This window comes from Mobula hypostoma, chromosome 11 (assembly GCF_963921235.1).
Source record: "Mobula hypostoma chromosome 11, sMobHyp1.1, whole genome shotgun sequence".
Lineage (NCBI taxonomy): Eukaryota > Metazoa > Chordata > Chondrichthyes > Myliobatiformes > Myliobatidae > Mobula > Mobula hypostoma.
This window is the reverse complement of record NC_086107.1, coordinates 71,452,946-71,471,948: the sequence shown is the minus strand read 5'-3', so window position 1 is coordinate 71,471,948 and position 19,003 is coordinate 71,452,946. Positions and strand designations below refer to the sequence as shown.

At 44.6% G+C, this 19,003-nt stretch overlaps 1 protein-coding gene across 4 annotated transcripts in view; it reads left to right on the top strand.

Annotated features, from left to right (window-relative positions):
* LOC134354319 (tetraspanin-18-like) overlaps window positions 1-18,703 on the top strand; it is a 328,944-nt gene extending 310,241 nt beyond the window's left edge. For all 4 annotated transcript variants that reach the window (XM_063063253.1, XM_063063252.1, XM_063063250.1 and 1 more), the window contains 3 exons: window positions 9,133-9,312; window positions 11,436-11,519; window positions 17,728-18,703. In XM_063063253.1, the coding sequence (XP_062919323.1) occupies window positions 9,133-9,312; window positions 11,436-11,519; window positions 17,728-17,772 (309 nt within the window). In that variant the 3' untranslated portion in view covers window positions 17,773-18,703. The remainder of the gene's footprint in view (window positions 1-9,132; window positions 9,313-11,435; window positions 11,520-17,727) is intronic.
* The last annotated feature ends 300 nt before the right edge of the window (window positions 18,704-19,003 follow it).

Genomic DNA, 19,003 nt, shown 5'->3' with positions numbered 1-19,003 from the left:
CATATATCACACACACAGCACATAAAACAAACTATTACCACAAATAAATGAACAAAATATAATTCAAAATGCAGCACAGGTAAACAGTGAATATCTCGCTATCCTAGTGATGAGGCCTTGGTGTGGCAGGGTGCTCATTAGCCTCACAGCCTGGGGGAAGATGCTGTTACCTGGTTTGACAATCCCACTTGTTGTTAGTGGCTCAAAGGGATTGTTGAGTGGGTGGTCAGGATCCTCAACAACGCTTTGGGCCCTTCGTATACAGCACTCCTGGTAACTGTTACAAATAAAGGAGAGGGAGATCCTGCTGATCCTGTCGGTGGTTTTTACTGTCTTCTGCAGGGTCTTACAATTCGATGCCATGCAGCTTCCATACCACACAATGATGCAGCCAGACAGGATACTCTGGATGGTGCTCCTGTAGGAAGTCGTTAGAATTGGAGTGGGAAGCCTCAATGTGTAGATGCTGCTGTGCCTTCTAGACTAATGAGGAGGTGTTGTGGGTCCAGGTTTGACTGCCCGTTATGAGCACACCAAGGAACTTAGTGCTGCTCACTCTTCCCACAGCAGAGACATCGATGTGCAATGGAGAGTGGTCGATCTGTGCCTTCCTGAAGGTCACAATCATCTCTTCTGGCTTGTCCATGAAGGTTGTTGTTTACACACCATTTGACAAGCCCCTCTACCTCCTCACTGTATGCTGACGAGGCTGACCACTGTTGATCATCACTTGCTCCATCCTTATTTCTCAAAAGTGACCAGGCATGGACCTCCTCCAGCTCTGGATGGGTCCTGTCATCTCTGCCACCTCCACTTCTTGATTACTGACCTGCTCCAGATGATCCAGATCCATCCCTGAACTCGCTTTCCTTCATGCCCTTCTTGGTGGATACAGATGGGAAATATTTACTTAGGACCCTGGCTCCACACATGGATTACCTCCTTAGTCTTTAAGGGGACCCATCCCTTTATCTGGCTACACTCTTGCATCTCACACACTTACAGAATGACTGGGATTCTCCTTAATCGTACTTGCCAAGGATATTTCATAGCTCCTTTTTGCCCTCCTAATTTGTCTGTTGTTCACTCTTACACACGCCATCTTCTTTAAGGCAGTGGTCCCCAACCACCGGGCTGCAAAGCATGTGCTACCGGGCCGCGAGGAAACGATATGATTTGGCGATATGAAACGATACGAGTCAGCTGCACCTTTCCTCATTCCCTGTCATGCACTGTTGAACTTGAACAGCCCCCACCCCGTTGGCCGGTCCGCAAGAATATTGTCAATATTAAACTAGTCCGCGGTACAAAAAAAGTTGGGGACCCCTGCTTTAAGAGACTGCTTTGATCTGAGTTCCTAAACCTGGCAGTGGGCTTCATTTTATTTCTGATCAAACCATCAGTATCACATGTTATCCAAGGTTCTTTAATCTTGCTGTCTTGTTTTTCGCCCTTATCAGATTATCTTAGTCATGAACTTTTACTAATTCTCTTTTCCTAAATAGCAATCTTTTACTAACACATGTCAGCTATCATTTTCCCCATAAGCATCTGCTCCCAGGTCCTCTCTTGCATTACTAAAATCAGCCTATCCCCGATTCAAGAGATTAAACAGAGGGCCAACCTTATCGCTTTCCTTAACTACCTTCAAACTTACAGACTAATGGTGAATCTATCCTAGATATTCACCACCTGCCCAGTTTTGTTTCCTAAGATCAGCTTGAGTACTGTTCCATCTCAAGTAGGACTATCCACATGCTGTCATGGAAAATGTCCTTAGATACACTTAACAAGTTCCACCCCATTTAAGCCCTTTGCAACACGGCAATCCCAGTAGGCATCAGGAAAGTTAAAATCCTCCACTGCTGTTATACTTTTCTGTGACTTCTTTACATATTCTCTAACTCTTGCCGACAATTCTTAGAGGTCTGGAGTATAGCTTCAACAAAGTGATCTCATTTCTTCCAACCCATCTGGCCTCAATGGATGATGCCTCTAGGGATTCCTTTCTAAGTACAGTCATGTTCTCCGTAATCAATAGTGCAACTCCTGCTCATTTCTTTTGAATTTTGAATTGGTCAGGGTGTGTCGCTACTTCCATGTGTTGGCACAGGGACTCCTCTGAAGCAAAACTTTTCAAATTTAAGACTATATACAACTAGTGAGATGTGCAGGCAGTTGCAGTTACAGTGCAGGAAAGCATTCCTCTTGCTTGTTAAATTAAACAAGAAAGCAGATGCATAATTTCATCATTGACCCTGTCATCTAAGATAAAATTTAATTATAATTCCAAAAGCATGTCACAGATGATCAAAGATGAATGCTTGACCTGCCAATGTACCTTGTCAATGCTCTTGCATCTTGTTACCTCCCTGCCTTGTACTTGCACAGTAACCATAACGTTTTATTCTATGTTGTGTTAGTGCTTTCCCCTTGTACTACCTCAAATGAATTAAGTTTTGAAATGATCTATATGGATGCCATGCTGAAGCAATGTTTTTCACTGTACCTTGGTTCACGTGACAATAATAAACCAACTTTCTAGATTAGATCATGTCTGCAAGCATTTCTGGGTGGGATTGTATCCGTTGGGAAATTAGTCTGGATGTTCCTGTCCCAGTTCACTAGCGTGTGGCAGAATTATCCCAGCATCAGTCCTACAACCTTGCTTGCAGCAGAAATTGGAAATTTTAGATGCAAACTTTGACCTTTATTAAAAGATCACAATAATGCGAAGAGAGTACTTTTAAGGTCTGAAGCACTTCCTGGTTATCGTTGTAATAAAGGCACGTCAGTGGAATTTCTAAATGGGAACCACATCTCTTCCTGTGCAAATCATTTTGTTGCAGCTTTTAACAACATATTGGGTCAGTTCGCCATTTTCTACTGATTGGTTCAGAAGAGGGTGAAATCCAATCTATGTATCCTCTGCATGTGGGTCTTTGACAGAAGAGAAAATGTAACATTTCTTTTTGAACGTAGTTATTGAAATGGGTAAGACTACTTAACCCCTTGAACTTGTAGTATCAAGGCTAATCTGTGGTCTAAACTGATGTCCTGCCTTTTAGAAACATAGAAACACAGAAAACCAACAGCACAATACAGGTCCTTTGGCCCACAAAGCTGTGCCGAACATGTCCTTACCTTAGAACTACCTAGGCTTGCCCATAGCCCTCTATATTTTCTATGCTCCATGTACCTATCCAGGAGTCTCTTAAAAGACCCTATCGTTTCCGCCTCCACCACAGCCGCCGGCAGCCCATTCCCCGCACTCACCACTCTCTGCATTAAAAAACTTCTCCCTGACATCTCCTCTGTACCCTTCCAAGCACCTTAAAACTATGCCCTCTCATGCTAGCCATTTCAGCCCTGGGAAAAAGCTTCTGACTATCCTTTTCCCCATATCCCCTTAATAAAACTGAATCAAATGGGTTTAAAATAAAGAATTTTCCCAGCATCAACATAATTTCCTGAAGTTTCCAAAATGTCCACTACTCTCTCAGTGCATTACCTCTCCTACTTGTGTTTTTTGCCTCATCGTTGATTCGTCAAGCAGCTGCAGAATGAGCTTCTCTCTGTTTACACTGTAAATTCCCATTATTGTCTTGAAATTTACAATAAAATCTGTCCTTAATTATCTAAATTTGCACAATTTTAGTTTTGGTAAAGCCCAGCTGTCATGTTGGTGCCTTTGTGTTGTTTTCCATTGACTTGTTCTTTTCATTGATCATGAATCTGATGGAATTTAGTGCTTCCATCTACAATGCTAAGAATGCCATAGGCTTCTGTGCCATCAGCAAACTTGAAAATGTGACTTTCAAAATCATTCATAAATGCAGGGATTTGTTGAGATTCCATAGGTGAACTCCTGCCAGTGCCCACAACAGTGGTGACACAGGTAGGCGGGGGAGTGAAGAAGACTTTTGGTGCGCTGACCTTCAGCAGTCAGGAAACTGAGAATCGGAGTAAGGACACAAAATGCTGAAGGAATCGGCAGGTCATGCAGCATCTACGGACAGGTGTAAAGAGGTGAAATTTTTGGCCGAGACCCTTCACCAGGAATGGAAAAGAAGGGGAACGAAGCCTTCATTAGAAGAAGATGGGGAAGGGAAGAAGTACAAGCTGGCAGGTGATAGGTGAAGTCAGGTGGGGGAGGGGAATGAGGTGAGGAGCTGAGAGTGAAGAGTTGAAGAAGAATGAATTGGATAGGAAAGAGGAGTAGACCATGGAAGAAAAGGAAGGAAAACGAGCATCAGAGAGAGATGAAAGGCAGGTGAATGGAAGAGGTAAGAGGGCAGCTGGAATGGGGAATGGAAAAAGCAGTGGGGGGAATTACAGAAATTACTGTACATGCCATCAGGTTGGAGGCTACCCAGATGAAGTGTGAGGTGTTGCTCCTCCAACTTGAGTGTGGCCTCATTGTGGCAATAGACCAGCATGTCAGAATGGGAATGGGAAGTGTAATTAAAATGGATGGCCACTGGGAAATCCTACCTGTAGAGGCAGATGGAGTCAAGGTGCTCGACAAAGTAGCCCCCAGTCTACATTGGGTCTCAAGGTAGAGGAGGCCGCAATAGGAGCACCAGATAGAGTAGATCAGTGGTCCCCAACCAATCTGTGAAGCATGCAGGGGTGCAGGGGTGCAGCGGTAGCCGGAACGCACCCAGCACATCTTTAAGAAAAAAGCTGAAATAAACAAGCTAGTTACTTAGGTGCCACCCGGCACATAAGTGTTGGCCCAGTCCATCACAAGGAAAGCTCTCCCCACCATTGAGCACATCTACAAGGAGCACTCCCACAAGAAAGCAGCATCTATCATCAGGGACCCCCACCATCCAGGCTGTGCTCTTTTCTCACCACTGGCACTGGGAACAGTGTACAGGAGTCTTAAGTCGCACACCATCAGGTTCAGGGACAGTTATTACCCTTCAATGACCAGGCTCCTGAACCAGCATGGATAACTTCACTCACCTCAACTCTGAACTGATTCCACAACCCACAGACTCAGTCTAGAACTCATGGGCTCAATATTATTTATTTATTTATTGTATTTGCGCAGTAATTTTCTTCTGTACATTGGCTGTGTGTCAGCCTTTGTGTGTAGTTTTTCAATGATTCTATTGTATTTCTCTGCTCTACTGTGAATGCCTGCAAAGAAATGTATCTCAGAGTTGTACATAGTGACATATACGTACTTTGATAAAAAATTTACTTTGTACTTTTGAACTTTGGATGGACAAGGGTGTCACAGAGATAGTGACCCCTACAGAAAGCAGAGAGTGGGCAGAGAGTGGAAGATGTGTTTAATGGTAAGATCTTGTTGAAGATGATGGAAGTTTTGGAAGTTATAGAAGTTATGAATGATGTTCTGTGGAGAACATCAGCATGGCATTGTAGGTAAGGACAAGGGGAACTCTATCCCTGTTATGGTGGTGGGAAGATGAGGTGAGGGCAGATGTCCGGGAAATCGAGCGGATGCGGATGAGGGCAGCATCAATGGTGAAGGAAGTGAAACCCCGTTCTTTGAAGGAGGATACCCCAGATGTCCTGGAATGGCGTATCTCATCTTGAACACAGATACTGCTGAGAAGGAGGAATTCAGCATTTTGTTTGTGTCACTCTGGATTTCCAGAAACTGGAGAATGTTTTGTCATAGTCATAGTCATACTTTATTGATCCCGGGGGAAATTGCTTTTCATTACAGTTGCACCATAAATAATAAATAGTAATAGAACCATAAATAGTTAAATAGTAATATGCAAATCATGCCAGTAAATTATGAAATAAGTCCAGGACCAGCCTATCAGCTCAGGGTGTCTGACCCTCCAAGGGAGGAGTTGTAAAGTTTGATGGCCACAGGCAGGAATGACTTCCTATGACGCTCAGTGTTGCATCTCGGTGGAATGAGTCTCTGGCTGAATGTACTCCTGTGCCCACCCAGTACATTATGTAGTGGATGGGAGACATTGACCAAGATGGCATGCAACTTAGACAGCATCCTCTTTTCAGACACCACCGTCAGAGAGTCTAGTTCCATCCCTACAACATCACTGGCCTTACGAATGAGTTTGTTGATTCTGTTGGTGTCTGCCACCCTCAGCCTGCTGCCCCAGCACACAACAGCAAACATGATAGCACTGGCCACCATAGACTCATAGAACATCCTCAGCATCGTCCGACAGATGTTAAAGGACCTCAGTCTCCTCAGGAAATAGAGACGGCTCTGACCTTTCTTGTAGACAGCCTCAGTGTTCTTAGACCAGTCCAGTTTATTGTCAATTCGTAACCCCAGGTATTTGTAATCCTCCACCATGTCCACACTGACCCCTTGGATGGAAACAGGGGTCACCAGTACCTTAGCTCTCCCCAGGTCTACCACCAGCTCCTTAGTCTTTTTCACATTAAGCTGCAGATAATTCTGCTCACACCATGTGACAAAGTTTCCTACCGTAACCCTGTACTCAGCCTCATCTCCCTTGCTGATGCATCCAACTATGGCAGAGTCATCTGAAAACTTCTGAAGATGACAAGACTCTGTGCAGCAGTTGAAGTCCGAGGTGTAAATGGTGAAGAGAAAGGGAGACAAGACAGTCCCCTGTGGAGCCGCAGTGCTGCTGATCACTCTGTCGGACACACAGTGTTGCAAGCACACGTACTGTGGTCTGCCAGTCAGGTAATCAAGAATCCATGATACCAGGGAAGCATCCACCTGCATCGGTGTCAGCTTCTCCCCCAGCAGAGCAGGGTGGATGGTGTTGAACACACTGGAGAAGTCAAAAAACATGACCCTCACAGTGCCCGCTGGCTTGTCCAGGTGGGTGTAGACTCGGTTCAGCAGTGTTACTGAGAATAAGAGTTGCATAAAGCATTGACGAGGCCACACTTGCAGAATTGTGCATAGTTTAAAGTTGCTGCTAACGTGTGGGTGAGGAGAATGTGGGGAGAAAACAAAAGTGGATTTAATGTAAGATGGTTAGCATGGACTGATGTCCGTAGGGCCTGTTTCTGTGCTGGCAACTCTGTGGCTCTACAGGAAATTTACCAGCAGCGAGCCTGTAGGTAGTTAATGGTGGGACTATCCTTCCTGCAGCATTGCGTGCAGTGGAAAGAGAGGCATAGACAAACCATAGACATAGAACAGTACAGCACAGCACAGGCCCTTCGGCCCACAGTGTTGTGCTGACCTTTTAACCTATTCCATGATCAATCTTCTACACTGCCCAATAACCTTGCGTTTTTCTTTAATCCACATGCCCGTCTAAAAGTCTCTGAGGTGCCGCTAATGTATTGGCCTCCACCTCCACCCCAGCATGTTCCACGCACCCACCACTCTCTGTAAAAAAAACCTACCCCCACCAAACTTTTTTCACTCTCCTTAAAAGGATGTCTTCTGGTATCCTAGCTTTGTTGTTTTGGCAAATAGGTGCTGGCTATCCTCTTATAACCTCGTAATCTTTATCAAGTAACCCCTGTCACTCTCCTTCACTGTAAGGAGAAAGCCATAGCTCGCTCAACCTTTAGACTGGTGTGCTAAGCTCCAAGGTAGGGGTACGGCAGTCCAAGCTGTGTGACACTGCTTTTTAATACAGCAAAAAGCTTTTGTTTTTTGTGCCATCCAGACAGATCACTCCATACATAAGTGTTTTGAGGTAGTAAACAGAAAGCCAGAATAGTGTGTCACACACAGTGCTGTGCCCTCAACCCCTCCATTGTTCCCCACGCATTCATGGCAGTGTGGTGAGATTCTGCTGTCACCCTGCCTACAAGTTTGCAGAAGCCACCACTTCTGCTGGATCTCAAATAACAATGTGGTGGAGCACAGAAAAGAGATACAGAGCCCAATAGTATGGTGTCAGGATCACAATCTTTCCCTCAATGTCAGTGAAACAACAAAGTTCATAAGAGGGCAGAATACTTTCTCCTGTGCGTGTCAATGGTGCAGAGGTGAAGATGGTTGAGAGCTTCAAGTTCTGGAGTGTAAATATCACCTGATCAAGTCACATAGATGCTATGGCCAGAAGGCACATCAGAAAGCTTGGGAAATTGACCGTGTGTCCGAGACTCTCACTATTTTTCACAGAAGCACCACCGACAGCATTCTAACCAAATACATCGCAACTTGATATGGCAACAGTTTTACTTGAGATGGCAAGAAGTTGCAGAGAGTTGTGAACACAGCCCAGTTTCCCATGGAAACCAGTCTCCCTTCCATGGACTCTGCGCTTCCACTTCCCACTGCCTTGGTAAAGCAGTCAATGTAATCAAAGCCTCATTCCGCCCCCCACCGCCCCCGGCCATTCTCTCTTCTCTCCCTCTCTATCAGTCAGAAGATACAACAACTTGAAAACAAGCACCGCCCGGCACAAGGACAGCTTCTATCCCACTGCTATAAGGTTCCTGAGAGACCACTTGTGCAACAAAGATGAACACTTGACCTGCCAGTCTACTTTGTCATGGCATTTGCACCTTACTGTCTACCGGCAGTGCAGTTTCTCTGCAACTGTAACATTTATTCTGTTTATTCTATTCCCTCAATGTACTGTGCCTCAATACCTGTGAAAATAATGAACCGGTATAGTGTTACAGTTACAGGGATGGTTGGCACAGTAGCATGGTGGTTAAAACAGCACTTTACAGTTCAATTCCCGGTGCTTCCTGCAAGGTGTTTGTACGTTCTCCCCGTGACCGCGTGAGTTTCCTCTGGGAGCTCTGCTTTCCTCCCACACTCCAAAGGCAGAGCATTTGGGAGGCTAATTGGCCATTGTAAATTGTCCCATGATTAGGCTGGGAGATAGTTGAGTGACACGCCGTGAAGGGTGGGAAAGGCTAACGCCACACTTTATCTCAATAAATAAATTACAGTTCAGGTAGACAAAGTAGGTGCAAGGGCCACAGTGAGATAACTTGAAAGGTCAAGAGCTGAAGACTGCATCTTTTTGATAAAGAGAGATCCATTCAGGAGGATAGAATCTGTCCTTGAGTCTTGCTGGTTCGCATTCTCAGACTTCTGTAACTTCTGCCATCATGGCCTAGCTTCTCTGTAAAGGCACCATCTGCAGATGCCCAGACATCTTCAATGAATGCCCTGCTATTTGTTCTATGAAACTAATTCTCACGTTTGTTTTATTTTAGTTTAAATGCTGTGGACTGAGTGGGCCAAATGATTTCCCTAATGCGGTAAATTTCGTTTTATTGAACCCTACATTCAATGTGCCAGTGGCTTGTTGCAAAAGGAATGAGTCCACACAGAATAGGGAGATACTCAATGTAGGTCGCTGCATCTCTGGTGATATCAAATTCGTCAACACTCAGGTATGGAAAACACTTATTCCGATCCTTACCAACTGAAAACACTACAGTATGTTTTTGCACTACAGTATGTCGTCTGCTTATAAACAAGCTATGTTCCTGATATGTATGTGTAAATGAATGTATTTATGGATAGGAAAGGTTTTAGAGCAATAGGGTCCAAATATGGGGCAATGGGACTACTTGAGGTCACCCTGGTCGGCAGGGTCAAATTGGGCCCAAGTGTCTTTCTGTGATGTATAACTTTATGAATTGCAAATATTCTTAAAGTCAATGTTCACCAACGAAGTTAGAACTGAAAAAATATTGAAAGTCTAAGTGCAAACAAAACATAAAATGAATTATAGATAGTTCTGTTACAGCACAATAGTCAATTTTCCTAAAAATGTTTACAGTCATAGGAAGTCCCATTATAGCAGAACAAGCTGTAGTTGCCTTTAAAGCACAGATTTAAACATGCTTAGATTATGAGAACACTCAGTCCTCTTTTATTGTCATTTAGAAATGCATACATGCATTAAGAAATGATACAATGTTTCTCTGGAGCGATATCACAGAAAACGGGACAAACCAAAGACTAACACTGACAGAACCACATAATTATAACATATAGTTACAGCAGTGCAAAGCAATACCATAATTTGATGAAGAACAAACCATGGGCACGGTAAATAAAGTCTCAAAAGTCCCCCAGTCAATCGACTCCCGAGTCCCTGATAGCAGCGGCAAAAAGGGAGAAACTCCCTGCTATAAACCTCCAGGCACCGTCAACTTGCCGATGCCTTGGAAGCAGCTGACCACAGCCGACACTGAGTCCATCTGTCTGAAAACTTCAAGCTTCCGACCAGCACCTCCGATACAGCCTCCCGAGCGCCATCCTCTGCCGAGCGCCTTCGACCTCTCCCCGGCCGCTGAAACACGCAAATCCGAGGATTTCGGGGCCTTCTGCTCCGGAGATTCCGGTTACCACACAGTAGCAGCGGCAGCGAAGCGGGCATTTCAGTTTTCCATATGTTCCTCTGTACTCTCACGACCGTCTCCGTCAAATCAGAATTGTGCACAGTCCCCTACCTGACAGAGAACAGATATTCATCCCCGGAGAGGCAGCACACGCTGCCGTCGTGCCGCCATCTTCTTCTCCTCAGTTTATAAATTTATAATCTCAATATACTCCGATGAATGCAGCCTGCATAGTGAAGTAGTAGCCTTCCCTAATGCATCAGTTGTAAAATCATAGGGTAATCCATTGAGAGCAGAAAGCTGAGGGAGTGCTTGATTGAGGCAAACAAAATTAGTAAAAGTGTAAATAAAGCAGACAGAGAGTAACCTTTCCCTGGAACACTGATATCTGACCTGAGGGCTTAGGGTTAAGATTGGGGCTGGGGGAGGGTAGGAAATTTAAATGGCATTTGTGCAAGATTTTCCTCCAGCCAGAGGTTGGGCAGCCCAGAAGTGTTACCATGCTCCTGGCATCATCAGAGCATGCTCACAACACACTATCCCATCTTTGGAATCTGGGAGGAAAGCAGAGGACCCAGAGGAAAGCCACATGTCAGGGGAAGAATGTACAAACTCCTTACGGCCAGTGGCAGGAATCGAACCCCAAGCCTACAGTCTATGCTGTAAAGCAAGGCACAAACTGCTAAGCTACCATTCTACCTCTGATTATGAGGGGCAAGAACAGGCTGAATGTACCTAGTCTTTTTCCCGAGGGCAGGACATTAAAAACAAGAGGGCACGGGTCTAATATCAGAGGTGAGAGATCTGAAACACCTTCTTCACACAATGGGAGGTGACTATTTGGAATGAGCTGCTGGGAATAGTGGTTGACACCAGCACTTTGGCAACATTTAAAAGCCATTCAGGTAACTCCAGAGAGAGGAGAGGTTTAGAGGGCTTTGGGCAGACAGGACTAGCTCGCTGGGCAGCAGAGTTGGCACGGATGTATGAGGCAGATGGGCGTGTTTCCATGCTTTATTACTCCACAGCCGATTACTGTGGTAAATCCATCCCCTATCTAGAACTCTCACATTCTGCCCAGGTGGGCATCAATGCCAAGGATTAATAGCCAGAACTGTTGTGACACAACTAACCTTGAAACACCTTTTCTCTTCCCTTTCTCTCAGGGCTGCTTTGATCTACTTTTGCCCAAAGTGGAGCAAACTCTTTACCTGGCAGGAGCTCTGTCCATTTGGATTTTAATAATTGAGGTAATCCTTAAGCAGCGATTGATCCCGGCGATACGTTAGTACATAGTAACCTGAGGACTCACAGCTCAATGTTCAATTCCAGCTTCCCCTCTGATGTCAGCTTCTTGGACTGACCTGAAAATCTCCAACATTACCTCAGACTGTATTTCTCTATCTCTCCCTCAATGTGTGCCAGTGCCTTTATGGTTACTTTGTTGTTTATCTTTGTATGTGTGTAAGTTATGTATCACTTATGTTCATGCTAGCTGAAGTCTGTCATGTTTTAATGTACTGTACTGCTGATGCTAATTTTTATCACATTTCTACCCATATGTATGGTTGTGACAATAAATTTGACTTTGACATCAAACATGCATAATTTTCCCAAGTAACCATCCACAGAGACTCAAGGGATTCTGCAGATACTAGAAGTCTTCAATAGTAGACATTCAAATTGCTGGAGGAACTCAGCAGGTCAGACAACAGTGTCAGCCCAAAACATCAACTGTTTATTTCTCTCCATAGGTGCTGCCTGATCTGCTGAGTTCCTCCAGTATTTTGAGTGAGTTTCCAAGTAATCTTATTTTCCCTTTCTGACCTCTCACCTTCATCCCCTCACTTACCAGTGATATGCAGAGAATTTAGACCAAGCCTGGGAAATGAAAATGTCCAGAGGCAGTGAATCTTCTCTTCACCTTATTTATTACCTCATCCCCTATCCTCAGCTTATGCAGAGTCTGGACCTGAAACATCAGCCATCCCCAAACCCCTCGAGATGCTGCCTGACCTGCTGAGATCCTTTAGCAGTTTGTTTCCAGCCTATCCCCTCGTCCTTCTCTAATGAGCTATGAATCTACTCAGCTTGTGCAGTCCTTTATGAAGCGGTGACCATCTATCCTCAGCCTTGTCTAAAAGGTAACGTACATCCTGTGAACTCCCTTCCCGCCCTTAATATTTTTAGTTATCAGCCATTTTTACTTCAACTATGATTCTCCTTGTTCTGTGCAATATTAAACTGTGATCATCCCTCTACCCAACTTATACATTGACATACTGTACATCAATGTGCCCTGGCCCTGGTTAACACACCCTGACCTTTGTATTAAAGATGGGTGATCTGACTATGACTTCAACTCTGCATTTTTGTCTACATGTGGTAACCTTTCACTTCCGTGGTTACTAAGTATTCATCTCCATCTACCTTAAAAATATTCTAAGAACCTGCTTCCACTGCTTGCTGAACAGATCCCCAAAGTCTCACGCCCTCTGAGAGAAAACCCTCACCTCATCTCCATTTTTAATGGCTGATCCTTTATCTTAAATAGTGACCTCTAATTCCAGGTTTTCCCACACCCAGCCTGTCAACATCTCTCAGGATCTTCTACGTTTCCATCAAGGCTTCTCTAATCCAAATGGGTACGAGCCTACCCTGCGTAACCCTTCTTCTTAAGGCAATCTCCCTCTGGCAAACTGCCTCCAAATCATCTCTGTCGCTCCAAGGAGACCAGTGCTAATCCAGATGTAGTTCCAACAGTTTTCTATAACTGACATGTGCCCTGGTACTTTTGTAGTTAATTCCTGTTGCAATGAGCTAGCGTATTCTGTTCATCATCGTTATGTGCCATGCTGTATGACGTGGGCAATCATGGTCTTCCGCCTGTCTTATTCTAAGTTCGAATAAACTCTTCAAACCTTTTGCCTGTCCATCCCTTGATGTAACTCATGAATGCCATGCGCTACCAACCATGACTGTTTCTTACATCAATTTTTCTCATCACTGCAAGATGTTCAAGTTTCTCTTTCCTCAGTACATGTCCCAGAAATTCCAGCTTCTATTTCCTGATTGATATCAACTCTCTTCTTATTCCGGCTTTACACAACATTCCTTATTTGTTACTCTGCCCTTCCACGATTTTTTCATCATTCTTCTCAAAAACCACATTTCTGCCGCTTCAAGTGTTCCCTCATGTTGCTTTGATAATCTCCAGCATTCCTTTCCGTGTGTTAGTGGGGAATTAATGTAACACCACAACACGATTTTGTACCCCTAGAAATTATATTATTCTTTAGTATCTTGCTCTAGTACTTGAGTGTGCAATTGGCAATCCCAATCCTTCTAATTTGAACATCAGCCCTACTGTCAGATGCTATCGTGCTCCCGACGTCGCTGAACCTCCATGTTTGCTTAATTGTTTTGTTGCCCACTTTCAGCTTACTTCTCTGTATTTCTTTCTTCTTTGTGATAATCATACATTCAGTCTTCTTGCAGTTGACAGTCAATCCTCTCTTTGCGCTTTCTTCGATGACTTTATCTCATATTTCTTGGAGTTTCTCTTTGGAAGTAGCTCTCAGCATTGTGTTGTCTGTGTATCGTAGGTTGTTCAGATTGTATCCATCAATTATCATGGCTGGAGTGCTGCTCGTTTCTCTTAGAATCTTCTCACTTAAAGGTGGAATAGGTCAGGTGGGAGAACACAATCATGTCTGACTCCCCTTTTAATCTGGACAAAATGACTTCTCTTATTTTCAACATTCTGTTAGCTTTCCAAATTAGATGCAGTACTTGCATAGCAACATAGAAAACCTACAGAACAATACAGGCCCTTCGGCCCACAAAGCTGTGCCGAACATGTCCTTACCTTAGAACTACCTAGGGTTCCATAGCCCTCTATTTTACTAAGCTCCATGTAGCCATCCAGGAGTCTCTTAAAAGACCCTATCGGTTTCACCTCCACCACTGTTGCTGGCAGCCCATTCCACGCACTCACCACTCTCTGTGTAAAAAACTTACCCCTGACATCTCCTCTGTACCTACTTCTAAGCACCTTAAAACTGTGCCCTCTCGTGTTAGCCATTTCAGCCCTGGGAAAAAGCCTCTGAATATCCACATGATCAATGCCTCTCATTATCTTGTACACCTCTACCAGGGCACCTCTCATCCTCTGTCGCTCCAAGGAGAAAAGGCCGAGTTCACTCAAACTATTCTCATAATGCATGCTCCCCAATCCAGGCAACATCCTCGTAAATCTCCTCTGCACCCTTTTTATGATTTCCACGTCCTTCCTGTAGTGAGGCGACCAGAATTGAGCACAGTACCCCAAGTGGGGTCTAACCAGGTTAGTGTCCTATATAGCTGCAACATTACCTCTTGGCTCTTAAACTTAATCCCATGATTCATGAAGGCCAATGTACCATACGTCTTCTTAACCACAGAGTCAACTTGCTTAGCAGCTTTGAGTGTCCTATGGACTCGGACCCCAAGATCCCTCTGATCCTTCACACTGCCAAGATTCTTACCACTAATGCTATATTCTGCCATCATATTCGACCTACCAAAATGAACCACCTCACACTTATTTGGGTTGAACTCTATCTGTCACTTCTCAGCCCTGTTTTGCATCCTATCAATGTCCCACTGTAACCTCTGACAGCCCTCCACACTATCCACAACACCCCCAACCTTTGTGTCATCAGCAAATTTACTAACCCATCCCTCCACTTCCTCATCCAGGTCATTTATAAAAATCACAAAGAGTAGGGGTCCCAGAACAGATCTCTGAGGCACACCACTGGTCACCGACCTCCATGCAGAATATGACCCGTCTACAACCACCCTTTGCCTTCTGTGGGCAAGCCAGTTCTGGATCCACAAAACAATGTCCCCTTGGATGCCATGCCTCCTTACTTTCTCAATAAGCCTTGCATGAGGTACCTTATCAAATGCCTTGCTAAAATCCATATACACTACATCTACAGCTCTACCTTCATCAATGTGTTTAGTCACATCCTCAAAAAATTCAATAGGCTCGTAAGGCACAACCTGCCTTTGACAAAGCCGTGCTGACTATTTCTAATCATATTATGCCTCTCCAAATGTTCATAAATCCTGCCTCTCAGGATCTTCTCTATCAACTTACCAACCACTGAAGTAAGACTCTTACTGATCTATAATTTCCTGGGCTATCCCTACTCCATTTCTTGAGTAAAGGAACAACATCTGCAACCCTCCAATCCTCTGGAACATCTCCTGTCCTTATTGATGATGTAAAGATCATCGCAAGAGGCTCAGCAATCTCCTCCCTCCCCTCCCACAGTAACCTGGGGTACATCTCGTCTGGTCCTGGTGACTTATCCAACTTGATGCTTTCCAAAAGCTCCAGCACATCCTTTTTCTTAATGTCTACATGCTCAAGCTTTTCAGTCCGCTGCAAGTCATCCCTACAATCGCCAAGATCCTTTCCCGTAGTGAATACTGAAGCAAAGTATTCATCAAGTACCTCTGCCATCTCCTCTGGTTCCATACACACTTTTCCACTGTCACACTTGATTGGTTCTATTCTCTTAAGTCTTATCCTCTTGCTCTTCACATACTTATAGAACGCCTTGGGGTTTTCTTTAATCCTGCCCGCCAAAGCCTTCTCATGGCCCCTTCTGACTCTTCTAATTTCATTCCTAAGCTCGTTCCCGCTAGCCTTATTATCTTCTAGATCTCTATCATTACCTAGTTTTTTTGAACCTTTCCTAAGCTCTTCTTTTCTTCTTGACTACATTTACAACAGCCTTTGTACACCACAGTTCCTGAACCCTACCATCCTTCCCCTGTCTCATTGGAACGTATCTACACAGAACCCCATGCAAATATCCTCTGAACATTTGCCACATTTCTTCCATACATTTCCCTGTAGGACATCTGTTTCCAATTTATGTTTCCAAGTTCCTGCCTGATAGCCTCATATTTCCCCTTTACTCCAATTAAACGTTTTCCTAATTTGTCTGTTCCTATCCCTCTCCAACGCCATGGTAAAGGAGATAGAATTGTGATCACTATCTCCAAAATGCTCTCCCACTGATAGACCTGACACCTCACCAGGTTCATTGCCAGCCTCTTGTTAACCAGGATGCTCACATCCATCTGTATCTCAGGGCCATGCATTCTTTTACCATTCAGAACAACATAAAGGTTTTTCATTCAAACCTTCTCATTTTACCAGGTTAGACTCCATTTTACCATAAGACATAGGAGCAGAATTAGGCCATTTGACCCATCAAGTCTATGGTCAATATATTTTCCTTCCCAACTCCATTCTCCAGTCTTTTCCCCTTGATGCCCTTTCTAATCAAGAACCAATCAACCTCCGCTTTAAATATACCCAATGACTTGGCTTCCACAGCCCTCTGTGGCAATGAATTCCACAGATTTACTGTCCTTTGGCTAAAGAACCTCATCCTCATCTCTGTTCTAAAGGGACACCCTGCTATTCTGAGGTTGTGCCCTCTGGTTCTAGACTCTCTCATTATTCGAAACACCCTCTCCATGTCCACTCTATCTAGGTCTTTCAATACCAGGTCTATGTCCAGTCATAATCTAGCTCTCTCGCTCTTTGTAGCCTCCCCCAATCCTCACAATTTATATTCTGACTTGTCTTTGTGAGATCAGAAAATTCAGCTACAGTACCCCTGGTGCCACCATCCAAGCCATTAATAGTTTGAAAGCATGCACCACTATGCTCAAGGGCAGCTGTATCCCTCTGTTCGAGACCTTCCTTGGACCTCTTGTATGATAAAGGAGAACTCTGGACCTCACAATGTACCTTGTCATGGCCCTTGTACCTCATTAGTCCACCTGCACTGAACTTACTCTGCAAATGTCACGCTACATTCTGCATTCTGTTATTGTGTTTCACTTTGTACTACTTTGATATACTTGTCTCTTGAAATGATCTATGTGGATGGCATGCAAAATAAGTTTATTCACTGTATTTTGGTACACAATAACTCAATTTTAATTATAACTCAATTAATTACAAACTATGAAAATTGAGGCCCCAACACCAATCCCTCTGTGATACAGCACCAGAAACACAATTATGCTTCCCAATAGCCAGCCAATCTTCTAACCAGTCTACTGAGTTGTTTCCTACACCATTATTTTCAGTCATTTTTGACATGATACTTCATAAAAGACCTAAATAAAGTATGTTCAGCAGCTGTGATCCATTTCTCCCCAACTCTACCTGATTAGCCAATGGATTTTCTTTATCACACATCTGGTAGGGATGAACTAGTTCCCAGTTAGCACCCCTTACCTGAAAGGCCGTGCCTCCAACTGTCCTGCACTGCATTGGGCAGCATCAGCCTTGACCTTGTCCTTAGATCTGAGACTCGGAGATCTGACAATTGATGAGCATGCCTCTACTGCAAAAGTAACCCATTTCCTCTCTGTTTTCAGATATGTGTGATGATCTTCGCAATCTGGCTGTTCCAACGAGCGTAGATGAGCTCCCCTAGCCCGGCTGTGCTGAGTGAGACCCTTGGACTGTGTTACATGTTTTGATGCTGATGGAGACCGACAGCAAGCTTGCTTCCCCCTCAGGGATGGATTCCCTGGGTGGCAGCACTCCAGTGGGATGGGGCACTTCAACTACATAATTGTGAGATTATTAACTGAGAGCACAAACTGAGAGGGAGGGGCTGGACTGGGAACCTCACTGGAAGCAGTGAACAGCCTTTCCTTGTGGGACCAATCGAAGAGGGATAGAGGGGGGCGGTGGGGTAGGCTTGGTGTTAACTTGGTATGTAGCTGACCTGATTTGCTCACAATATTGACTCTCGATTAATATACGAGAGGAAAATCCGATCTCTCTTACAGTATCTATTCTTGACATCTCTCTGAATTTCTGTGAGTTGCTTATAATTTTCTTTTGTAATTCGGCTTATAATTTATAACTTGATGCATTATGTGAAGTATTGCTCCTCCTTTATGACCGACTTTACCTTGAGATGAGAGGGAGAGGTTGAACAGAGGATTGCCCACTGCAATATTTCTTCCAGTTTTCCACACGGCCACACAGGAGATCAGTGTGAATCCTCTTGGACTGGTAGCCAGACCACAATGGGATAGGTGTGGGAGAGAGGGTAGGGTTTTTAGTGTAGGTGTGAGGGAGCAGTCAGATTTTCACTTTGCTGGGATGGGGTGTAAGAGACCAGATAGTTTCCTTCAGGGTGGACGGTGGGAGAAGGGAAGCAAACAACATACAGAGAGCCCTTGTCTGGTGAAGTACACCAGACAGACATAGGGACCAGACAGGGATTCCGCAGTCCGGTGCTTGTGGGTTGGGGAGGAGCGGACAGTGCACCCATATTGTTGGGAGAGCAGGCTGAAGATCCTGAGCTTGGACGAGCTGACCAGTACCCTTGGTCTAAGAGGGAAGATGGAGAATGATGAGGAGGGGGAGGGAGAAACAGAAAGGGGATCCTGCCTCTGGAGAGGGGATGTGGACGTGGGAATCTTTAGACTGGGGGGTGGGGGGAGAGGGGAGGGCACACAGAGGTCCCAGTGTCTGATGAATTGGATGGGACTCCTTGGATTGAGGAAGGGGGCAGAATGAGAGTCTTTGGTCTAGGCAAAGGGCAGAATGGGGGTCTGGTAAGGGGTCAAACATGGTCATCTTCTATGTGAAGCAACAGGTCGAGGAGTTCATGGTCCAGTAGAGGCTATGAAATGC